A 12,267-nucleotide genomic window follows, 5' to 3' on the forward strand; every position below is an offset into this window, starting at 1 on the left:
GAAAACTAGATGTATTAGATTTGACTTATGTTAAAAAGGGTAGAGGTAGACTTAAAAAGACTTGGTTAGAAAATATTAGAAATGACCTTTTTTATTAGATTTAAATGAGAATTTAACTTTTAACAGGGCACAATGGAGAAATAGGATTCATGTAGCTGACACCACATAGTGGGATAAAGGCTTGATGTTGTTGTTGTAGCAAGGAAGTTACTATAGCAATGTTGCAGCGATGGGTATTTTAGCAAGTTGTTGTAGCACCTTGTTTACGAAAGATTGATCCTACGAAAAAATATAGAAGGACATCCGTTGATGAGAAGACTCAATTTTTAAGGTGAGATACTCAATTTTTAATATAATGATAAAATGATTCTTAAAATTAAATTTTAAATTCTAACTCATCATGATTGCATATGATCGCATGATGCGGATATCTGACGGTGGATGTTACTCAATGGAAGAGACAAAGATCAACAGCCGGGATCACGCCTTTTTTATCTTATTATATTGATTGTATTTTGATTTAATTTTGCATTTCTCGTTTTTACTCTTATTTAAGAGTCTCGTCTTATGTAAGCCCATGGGACAAAATTGTATTTTTTTTTTAATTTCTTTTGTTTTGAGGCCTATATATATAGAGGCCCTTGTTCTTGTATGAGATGATGTAGTTTTAATAAAAAATTTGTTCTGCACTTTTGTTCTTGAGAAGAATGTTAGAGAGAATCCCTATGGAGGGCATCACGGTTTCCACCAGCCGCAGGATGGGTCCGGGCTCGTGGGTTGAAGTCCCTTGGTGAAGAGCATCGTATCACCCGTCAGTCTTCGGAAGAGTCCAAAGCTGGCAATTATATATATATATATATTATTTTTTCTTTGCTTTGTTTTCTCCTTATTTTTCTAATCATCATCCCCATCCTAAGCCTAACCAGCCAGCTTTCCCCACTCCAAACCGCCAACACTCTCACAAACCATAACTCTAATACCTCCATAGCCGTCGGCCACCTTCTTTCCTCCATTGGCTCCCACAATTTCATCTTGCATTCAAAACCTTCCTATTCTATACATCTTAATTTGGTAATGAATTCGAGTGCAAAATTCAAATTAATTTGAATTTGAATTTGTTTCATAAATTATGACTACTATTTTAGGAAAATTGTTTAAACTATGTCCAATTAAATTTCTGATTGGATTTAATTTAATTTATTTGCATCAATTAAAGAGCTTTGATTAGGCAAGCCATAAAGTCCCTTACCTAATCCCTCTTTCCCTCTTAAAGCCGCCGACCACCTAACCCTAACCCTAATTCCTAGCCTAACAGCCAGCCACTTTTCCCCAATCCCCCTTTGCCCCCAATTCAAATTCCTATTCAAGACTTTCCTTTTATTCAACTCCTTAATTTAGGAAAGTTTCAATTTTCAAATTCAAATCAATTTAAAATTAAAGTCCTTTCCTAAAATAAGTTCAATTTCATTTGGAAACTTCTTTAATATTCTCAAATCTAAAATTAATTCAGATTTAAATCAATCACCACATTCAACGAATCTGGACACCCTCTCTCCTCTCCCTCTCTAGGCCGGCCCCTCCTCTCTCTCTCCAATCCATTTAATTCCCATTAACTCCCCCCCCTCTCTCTCTTGGAGCCTTAATTCACCCTTAATTAAAGGAATAATTTTCTTTTCCATTTAATTTGAAATCCCAAATTTCAAATGACCTCCTCCCTCCTCCCGTTTTAGATAAATCGCATTGGTAGAAATTCTTGTACAATGAACATGTTAAAAACATCTAAGAGCATCAAAGAGCTTAATGCATATGCTCCATTGATGCATTCCATGCGATCATTAATTTATATGATTTCTATGTAAATCTTCATTAAATTTAAAGTATAAGATTGTTAAAGGACAACAGATGCAAAATGTTTATTTTTTCATTTATCATGTTTTATCATTTACGTTTATTATCATAAAATTATAAATAAGTGCATATGTGAATGCCAGAGAATAAGAAAGATTAAACTAATAAGAATAAAATTCAAGGATCCTAGGAAAGGCCATATCATGTGAAGTTAGGTGAGCTGACTTTAATAACCAACACAGGAAGAGATGATTCCTGATACTGGAGAGTTTGATAGACCAACCTTTATCCAAAAAAGATGAATAAAAAGAAATTTCTAACCCTCGATGCTGGAGAGTTGGAGACTAACTTTTATGAAGATTATTAAAAAAACTCCTGACCCTTAAATAATAAGAGTTTGTTAGCCTGACTTTTATTAAGGGGATGATGATATAAAGGGGCTAAAATCTATAAGCATAATATAACATTAAAAATAAGGGATTAAAAATGAATATAGCACAATTTTTTAAAAGTAATGAAAATGAAATAAGAAATATATAGTTCATTTTATGTTCATCATACAAGACTAATAACTCATGTATTGCATAACATCTAAGGCATTGAGCTTATTACGCATAATTGAATGTGGATAATTTTTATAGCACATATGAGCATAGTAGTTTTATGTCCTTTTTCTTGTATATTCATTTTATGTTGGAATTGTTTATCTCACTCTTATAGTTCATTTGTGGATATGCTACGATTTCAGGAAAAAAGGGAAGTAACACAAGGATTAAAAATCAGGAATCTAATTCTATTATTAATACTATGTGGGATTGATGATTTCATATATTATAAAGATTTATATTATGATGATGTAAATGAAATATAGTGAGCATTTATGAATCTTATTTTGAAAGATGCATTAGAAGCTTTGTAATTGACTTGATGATTTTAATTATATACGCTTCCATTTCAATGTATACGATGGATGTAAAAGATTATTATTAAATGTTAGGTATGTTTTGGGACGATCAAGCCTAACTATTTTCATTCACTCTTTCATGAGTGAGTTAATTATGATGGGTGTTGTGGAAACCAAGTCTATTCAGATTGTCCGTTTTTATTACATCCAATGATTTCCGGGAGGTGAAAATAGAGCCTAACAAGCTGTTTTAGAGCGGAAAAGTAAAACAGATAGGGAAACCTTGGCTATAATCAAATCTATGGCTAGACAAATAGTTAGCCATTCCTTGACCCATCTAGTCGTGCATTTGATCAGCAAGAACTACTTGTACTCAAGCATATGGCAAATCTTCTAGTAGCCAGATTTTCATACTAACAAGGCAATAAAAAAAAACCAAAGAACATTGCTTAAATATGACATTATGTATTTCAAACTTTCTTATTTTTTATTTTATAATTTAAAAAAATACATATGATTCTCATAGCACATTGGGCAAAAAGAAAAGGCGCACACAAATTTAAGATAAAGATTTAATTTAGTTCCCAAAACTTTACTCTGGCTGCTTATGCTTGTGAACTTGAACTGCTCCAATTTTTAGATTTTGATTGCTTTATTGCCTTCTAACTTCTTTTTCTGCTTTATTTTACTACCGAAAACTTGACATGAAGCGTCCTTGGACCAAACACAGTTGCCTAAAAGGCAACATGTTAGCGATGTTTTCATACAGACAACTTTCCCTGAATTCTTTGGTTAAATTCAACTAAGTTAATCTCTATCTGTTTATTAACTTACTTATTCACTTACATCTGCAACAACCCCTTGCAGGAGTGGCAGCATTCATCAGCATATCTCCTAGTATTAAACATTAAAATAAATTAACAGGGCAGGAAATCACCTTGAATGTTCACCAAAAAACGACATAAATCTAAGAAATATATACAGAATAACCATTTAAAAGAAGCCACCACGTGGGAGCAAATTCATTAATAAAACTGTTTTAGCTAACATTCCATTAAAAGTAGTAAGAAAATGAGATGCATACCAGATCAATGACAGCTTGTGCCTCTTTCTTTAGTATGGCAAAATTCGCTCTTGCTAGGTCTGCTTGTTCCTTGTCAATCTTGCGGAAACGTAACAGAATTATGAAAGAAAAAAAAAATTATCTAATAGTCGCACGGGCTAAAAAAATATCAAACCTTTTGCAAATTTAGCTCATCATCCCCTTGTTCTTCACGAAGTAAGAAGTCCAATACTGAAGCTGGGATTTCTGGATCAAGAATACTACGGCAGTATTGAAAGTAAATAAGGAGTAATCCATACTGTCTGCAGTAAGGAAATTTTAATGTCATTAGGAAGCAATAAAAAGACGGGAAAGTTACAGCATGCCATATTTTCCCATGCTCAGAGCATGGCTCAGTAATCTCATAAAGTACCGTCTTCTTAATGCTTCAGATGATTCAATCCTAAGAATAGCCATCATTAGCTTAAAAAGTATAGAGTGACAAGCCCCATTTGGTAGTTGCTTTACGGAAACAATATCAAGGCATGTGACAATATCAGAATCTGAACCTCCAGGGCCCAAGAATCTTTCATCTCGTAATCTGGCCATACAAGTAAGTGCCACCTGGCACCATAGAAAGCAGAAAAAAAAAGTAACATTAAATAACTGAATAAAAAGAGCTATAACAGGTTGACATATAGGAGCTATAACTCACATGGCTTAGTATCAATGCCATCTTTAAAGAACAATCTGGAGAAGCTGATGCAGTCAATGAAGCATCAAGCAACCTGAAATTCACCCGGAACAAATGATGAATTGCTCATGAGAACTGAGATTAAAAAATTAGTGAAAAGCTTACTCAAATATTAATTGGGAATGATCTTCCATAAATAACATTTTTCTGGATATGGACACCTGAAAGATGATAAATGGCCAATCAAATAAAACAAAAAAGCCACCACGGACTCAATAAGAGATATCATACTATACCAAAAGAACATTGAGAAGGATATAAAACAGGGGGAAAGGAAAACTACCTCAACTATGTGAGACCAACCAGTCAACATATGAAGCTGGGCTGCTTGCTCTTCAAGATTTTTGTTGTACTTCCAAGCCCACCTCAGTAATTGCTGAATGCCTTCTCTCAAGGCCTCCTTCTCTACTTCATTGAGATGGGATATTGCTTGCGGGGAGGAGACTTTAAGCATCTAAAATTACCAAAAGCGAAATTTTTTTTTTCATCATTGCAACCAAATATGCAAATTAGCTTGGAAAATAATCTAAAAATCAATTTTTTTTAAGTTTGAAGTAACATAAAAAGAACTTAAGGAATTGGACCTGCCACAGCCTGTCATGAAACGCTTCAACATCAATTAATCTATCACCTCTCTCTGAATAATAATAGACACCACCCATCTCAGATGTTGAAGGATTCCTAAGTATATCTTCAACCTAACAAATTTATCGTCAATCATAGAGAACAACAAGAATGAGGATAACCAAAATAACAAACATTCACCTGAGTATGGTACTTCATATTCAGAAAGAATTGGGGATATCTCAAGGCAATGTCAGGAGGCTTAAACTGAATAATTTCAAGACATTCTAAAGCCTGAAATCAAGAAATATATGATGAAACTGATAATTTTTCAATTCAACTAAAGATGTTTCAAATCTGAATGCAATAACTGCTATTACAACCAAAGAAAAGACAATGAAAAAATAATTGTTTCATTTGAATATAAATATTCAAAGCAACACTATGCAATCTAAAAAGTGATAAAAGAAGAGGAACTAAACAAATTACAGGAAAAAGCATACGAAAGATTCAATCTCATCATGGCATTTGTGAATACCAAATCATGAAAACATGTAACTAAAATTGTTTAACCAAGTATTTTCATCAAAACAGGAATAAATAGAATGGAATCATCCAACAACAAACTAGTATTGTATAATGAAAACCATCATTAATATGGTAATTAACAATTGTAACACGGAATGATTGTAAATTATAGTTCTATTATGGTTAGGGGTAAAACTAGTCAAAGAGCTTAATTCCCCTTGCCAATGGTAGGAAATAAATGGCTAGTAATATCATTAAATCTTTTTAATGCACCTAATATTTGATGTAGGCAAGGGGGGTCAAATAAAATTAGATTTTGATTTTGGTGAGCTTTAATTTCCTCTACTAAAAATCAGCTCATAAATGCTTTCCCACTACTTAGTCAGCTCATAATTTGGTTTTAATTAGGTTCATTCCCCTTGCCTTTGTCTCTTTGGTTTCCCCTCCTTTAACTTCTCTATTCCTATCCTTGTGTCTCTTCCTTTCCCCTTTGTCTTTTCGGTTTCTGTTGGCTGTTGTTGTTCCCGTGGCCCTCCTCGTTTTCCCTCCTCCTGGCTATTTTCCGTGAAATGCCTCCTTGTTTTCTGCGCTGGCTCTTCGGGTACCTTGCTGGCTGGGCTTCCCGTGGCTGCTGGGTGGGGTTTCCGTGGGTTGTTTCCCCATTTTCTGTGCAGAAATTATGCTGGCTGTGTTGCTATCTTTTGGCCTTTCATTTGGTGACTTTTGGCCATTCATTTCCCTCTTTTTAATTGAGATATTTAATGTGTTTTGGTGGATGTTTGTCTCCCCTTTCTTCCTATATATAGCTATTATGAGACTTGAAAAGGATGGATAAAAATGAAATTTTTGGATAAAAACCTAAGAGGTTTTTCTTCTTTTATTGGATAGCTTGTGAGCTATGCCACCTCTTCCTCTTCTCCTCTCTATAGCTTGTGAGCTATGTTTCTTCTCGACTTCTAACCTATTCTTCTCTACGCAAGTGTCCACCTCACCTGTATCCTTCTTCTCAAGGCAAAGCAACTTTAGGTGTTTAAGTTGTCTTTATGTCGTCAAAGTTTGTAAGTGTCTAAGTTTGTAAGTCTTTTATATTATTAAAGTGAAGTTGTTCTTAATTTAGGTGTCATTTTATGTTGTAATTTTAATATTTCATGTAATCTTCTAATTTATAGGAAGAGTTTCTTTAGCTTGCAAAAATTTGGAGCCCTTCCCAAATTTTTGCTTGCATCAATATTATTAAAAGGATTATAAACAAAACTCTTAAATACTTCGTTTTTAAGTTCTTAGTCATGTATTTTGACAACATCCTCATTTTTAGCATGTACGAAACAAATCATCTTGATCATCAATGCCATTTATTCATAAGATGCATCAATCTAATATATATATATATATATATAATGCAATCAAAAATTTGGGGAGGGACCCAAATTTTTTATCACAAAAACACAAACAACTTCCTATATAAAAGAAGACACAAAATGCTCAAAAAGAAGAGATAACTTAGAAATTTTAGAACAAACTCTTACATTTCATATAAACGAACACTTTTATAAATAAAGACTTACAACTCTTAAAATTAAACGACTTACAAACAAAGACTCTAACAAGACACCCTAAACTTGCTTACTTTGAGAAGAGGGATACAGGTGAGGTGGTCACTTGTGGAGAGACGAAAGAGATTAGAAGCTGAGATGAAGGGTGGAAAGAGCTCGCAAGATTTCATAGAGGAGAAGAGAAAAAGAAGTGGACAAAGCTCACAAGCTTTTCCAACAAAACCCACAGGTTTAGTTTTCCAAAAATCATTCACATAACATATTCCTAACAACCCAAAACATCTACTATTTATAGACATGAGAGGGGAATACAAATAGCCACAAAACATTAATTTAAAAGCTAATTAAATAGGGAATATGAAAAGCCAACAGTCAATTCCAGGAAACAAAGCATCAAGCCACGGAAAAGCCCCCATACACTCACGGGAAACAGCCCAGCCAGGAACCGAAGAGGCAGCCGCAAGAACCAAGGAGACAAGGCACGGAAATCCAAGAGCCAACCGTGGGACCCAAGGAGCCAAGGTACGGAAACCAAAGGGACAACAAATGGGGGAATGAACCTCAATTTATGAGCTAAAAAGGCTTTCTACAAGACATTAATGAGCTGATATAAAATTTTTAACTCAACTTGTTTTGATTCATTCCTTGCCTACATCAGACTCCCCTTCTTGAGAACTCATCTCCCGATGAGTTGGCTTTTGCTTTCTTCGGAGGCAAGGACGGTGCATCCAGCTCTTGATTTTTTTTTTTGCTTCAAAATTTTTGGCACTTGAGTGCAGCTGCACTTGAATCTTGAAAAGCTTGATCTGAATCGGGTCAAAAGAATTTTCTAGTGGCGAGGTCCATTGGTTTACTTTCTTGCTTGCTTTCCACTTGATGTTTATCCAACTTGACTTAGAAAGACACCAGACTTAAGACACAAACCTAGGAAGACACAAAACAAGACTCACGCACAACTATCATGACACATCTAGAACTCACAAACAAAACTTACATGACATCAAGACACATAAGATTTACAAGACTCACAAGACTTACACAATAAGACTTGACTTGACAAACCAAATTAAAATCCTAGGACTTCCTAACTCGCTCTGATACTAAATTAATGCAATCAAAAATTTGGGGAGGGACCCAAATTTTTTATCACAAAAACAAGACTCTTTCTAGGATGATAGAAAGACATAAAATACTCAAAACTTGACAAAATATAACTAACAAAATAAAACACAACTTTAATATTATAAAAGGACTTACAAAAAACTCTTACAAACTTGACTCAAACAAGACACCCTAAACTTGCTTTCCAAAAGAAGAAGGATACATATGGGGTGGTACTTGCGGAGAGACGAAAGAGGTTAGAAGCCAAGACGAAGGGTGGAAAGAACTCGCAAGTCTTTCCTAGAGGAGATGAGAAGAAGAATGGATCAAGCTCGCAAGCTTTTCCAACAAAACCCGCAGGTTTACATTTCCAAAAATCATTCATAAACTTTTTCAAAATTTGGCTGACTAAGAATTGGAGCTTGACTCATTTTGATTTTGATAAGTTGAAAAGTTTTTTAAGCCTCAGGGGTCCATTTAAAGATTCCTTTTTTTAAACAATCAGTGATAGGAGCGATCACAAAACTGAAGTTTTTAATGAATCGACGATAAAAGATGCTAACCCATGAAAACCTCTTACCTCAATGATATTTCTAGGAACAGGCCAGCTCTTTATTGACTCAATTTTCACAGGATCTACTTTGATTCCTTTAGCAGACACAATGTAACCCAAGAATATCAAACTTGAAGTCATAAAAGAACACTTATTTAAATTGATATACAATTTTTGTTCCCTCAAAGTTTTCAGAAAAGCTCTGATACCAAATTAATGCAATCAAAAATTTGGGAGAAGGCCCCAAATTTTTTATCACAAAAACAAGACTCACGCACAACTATCATGACAAATCTAGAACTCACAAACAAAACTTACATGACATCAAGACACAAGATTTACAAGACTAACAAGACTTACACAATAAGACTTGACTTGACAAACCAAATTAAAATCCTAGGACTTCCTAACTCGCTCTGATACCAAATTAATGCAATAAAAAATTTGGGAGAGGGCCCCAAATTTTTTATCACAAAAACAAGACTCTTACAAACGACTCAAACAAGACACCCTAAGCTTGCTTACTTTGAGAAGAGGGATACATGTGAGGTGGTCACTTGCAGAGAGACGAAAGAGGTTAGAAGCCGAGAAGAAGGGTGGAAAGAACTCGCAAGTCTCCCCAAGAGATAGAAGAAGAAGAAGTGAACAAAGCTCGCAAGCTTTTCCAAAAACCCGCAGGGTTCTTTCCAAAAATTAATTTTTCGCTTAACATATTCCTAACAACCCAAAACATCTACTATTTATAGACATGAGAGGGGAATACAAATAGCCACAAAATATTAATTTAAAATCTAATTAAATAGGGAATATGAAAAGCCAACAGTCAATTCCAGGAAACAAAGCATCAAGCCACGGAAAAGCCCCCATACACTCACGGGAAACAGCCCAGCCAGGACCGAAGACGCAGCCGCAAGAACCAAGAAGCCAAGGCACGGAAATCCAAGAGGCAACCGTGGGAACCAAGGAGCCAAGGCACGGAAACCAAAGGGACAACAAATGGGGGAATGAACCTCAATTTATGAGCTAAAAAGGCTCTCTACTAGACATTAATGAGCTGATATAAAATTTTCAACTCAACTTGTTTTGATTCATTCCTTGCCTACATCAATATATATATATATATATATATATATCAATTACATAAAGTGCACTTTATTCCAAACCAATCCCATTATAGAGTTGTGATATTTTCCAAAGGATTGGAAGTTGACCGACAAAAATTAAAGCTATTAACACAGTTATTGTGTCCAAAGTCTCCAAGTTCCAACTTCCAGCCACTTTTTCTTGAAGAGCTATCAAAGATTTTCATTCCATCTCAACACCACTAGCATGCAACTTAAAATGAGACGAACCTGGTCATCAAAAGAGCGTTTAACCTGGTTGAAATGTAAATGATTGATTTGCAACCATAGTTTGGAATTCCCAATTTTATTTCTAGTGAGAATTGGTGGTGCATTCATTCAAAAAATCATGATGCTACGCAATTTAAAGAGAAGATGAATTATAATATGCAAGATACTCTACAAGAGGAGTCATATGATGTGATTCAAGTACTAAATTATTAGCATCATACTCCATCAAGAATTTGTTCTACAATCAAGTCACCAAGCCTTAAAATATTGCAATCCCAAACAAAAGAATAGTCAACATTCTAAATGGGTTGCATTTATACAAGAGTACTCTTTTCTTCTTGAGCGTCAATATGGTTTTGCATAATAGTTTTTGAGTTGAGCTTATATCTACTTGATAAAATTAATATGAGAGTGCTTAGCTTTGATAAATATAAAGTTAGAATACTCACTATGTCATGACTTTCACCTAATTGACCATGGAACAAAAGACTGCCTCTTGTTGTCTTAAGAGTTTATCATTCAATATGAATGCCTTACGGAAGGATAAAAGTTATGCATGCCACTCGCCCCTATGGACAGCAATTACTTTCATCATTATTGATCTGCATCGCTCATGTCCTCACCGCTTTTAGGATTTGCACATCTCAACTTTCCCTATCTTTGCACCCAAGTTCGACTAAATCGTCTCCTTCCTTTATGTATCTAAGGGTTTCAAAGGTTCACTCTGAGCCATTGCCGTCACACCCTATTCAAGTTGTCTTGGGCATCTTAGAGGTAATTTCGCATATTGTTCGGACCTCTCAACCTTTTGGAAATGTGGTGGCTGGAATGTCAGGATAAGGATCACTTCCATTATCTTCCACTCAATCCCCATTATTTTTCATCATGCCTCAGATATGCATGTACAAAGGAAAGTTTCTATTTTCTAAGGCAAACATGCGCTCATTTTCACAAATGTTGATATATTTAACTTGCTTGACCATTCTATTTATCTATTGGTGGCAAATTCTTGCTAGATCTCATTCGTAAATTCATGTAAAATTTGATAAAGTGGTTGGTGAATATGCAGTTGGTTTCATTAATGATGTAGACAAAGCGGGGGTCAACACAAGTCCAAAATAATTCAGATTTTGGCTTCCCTTGAGTCTAGTGGTTCATCATATTTGAGCTGAACTTTTAGTTCATTTATGAACTGGACTTTAGTTCATTTATTGAACTAAGGGTTAGCTCATTATGAGCTAACATTTTAGTTCATTTATTATCTTACTTTTTATTTAATGCATTTTTATTATAGTTTTAATGTCTTAAAGTTGTCTCTTGGGTTTCCAAAAAGGGCTTTTGGAATCCCAAGAAGTTGTTTGCTTTTCCCATGGTGGCTCCTTGGTTTCCACCATTGTTTTTCATTTTTTTAAAGTGCTTTTGCCCCTTGGGATTCCGGCCGGCTGCTGGTCTTCCGAGCCCGGGGTGTTTCCCGTGGCCGTGGCTCCTCGGTTCCGCTCAGCCTCCTTATTTCCCACGGTGGCTGCTTCGGTTCTTGGATTGGGTTGATTTCCGTGAGCATGGGGGGAAGATTCATATGCTTTTAATGCTTAGTTTTATATGTTATATTTATGTAAGGTGTCTTTTGGTCTTCCCCTTTCATACCTATATATATGGGAGGATTTGTAATGTTTTAAAAAGTTGAATGATATTTGATTTTTGGAAAATCTGTTAACCTGCAAGTTGCTCGGAAATCCTGCGGGCTCTTTCCAACCTTCTTTCTCATCCCCTCCGAAAATCCTGCGGGCTCTTTCCACCCTTTCTTCTCGGGCTTCTAATCTCTTTCGTCTCTCCGCAAGTGCCACTCCACCTGTATCTTTCTTCTCCAAGTGCAGCAACTTTAGGGTGTCTGTCGTGTTGTTTGCAAGTAGTCGTTATAATTTCTTTTTTTTATTTTTATTTGAAATATAAGAGTTTGTTCTTCCCTTTTTTCGTCCTTTTCTCTCATTTTCGTCGTTAGAAGTCCGTCGTGTCCTTTGTGGGCGAAGGGTATAGGCTCCCTGTATCTTTTGCCCGCATCAATTAATCA

General features: G+C 35.2%; 1 protein-coding gene across 4 annotated transcripts in view; it reads right to left on the minus strand.

Annotated features, from left to right (window-relative positions):
* The window catches only part of LOC110108549 (nuclear pore complex protein NUP205), a 105,071-nt gene that overhangs the window by 21,168 nt on the left and 71,636 nt on the right, over positions 1–12,267 (minus strand). For all 4 annotated transcript variants that reach the window (XM_028698528.1, XM_020839232.2, XM_028698527.1 and 1 more), the window contains exons 27-34: positions 5,314–5,406; positions 5,133–5,246; positions 4,832–5,002; positions 4,654–4,709; positions 4,510–4,582; positions 4,228–4,418; positions 3,991–4,117; positions 3,837–3,914 (exon numbers count right to left, since the gene is read on the minus strand). In XM_028698528.1, coding sequence (XP_028554361.1) covers positions 3,837–3,914; positions 3,991–4,117; positions 4,228–4,418; positions 4,510–4,582; positions 4,654–4,709; positions 4,832–5,002; positions 5,133–5,246; positions 5,314–5,406 — 903 coding nt within the window. The remainder of the gene's footprint in view (positions 1–3,836; positions 3,915–3,990; positions 4,118–4,227; positions 4,419–4,509; positions 4,583–4,653; positions 4,710–4,831; positions 5,003–5,132; positions 5,247–5,313; positions 5,407–12,267) is intronic.

The sequence above is a fragment of the Dendrobium catenatum genome, unplaced genomic scaffold, assembly GCF_001605985.2.
Source record: "Dendrobium catenatum unplaced genomic scaffold, ASM160598v2 fragScaff_scaffold_1103, whole genome shotgun sequence".
NCBI lineage: Eukaryota > Viridiplantae > Streptophyta > Magnoliopsida > Asparagales > Orchidaceae > Dendrobium > Dendrobium catenatum.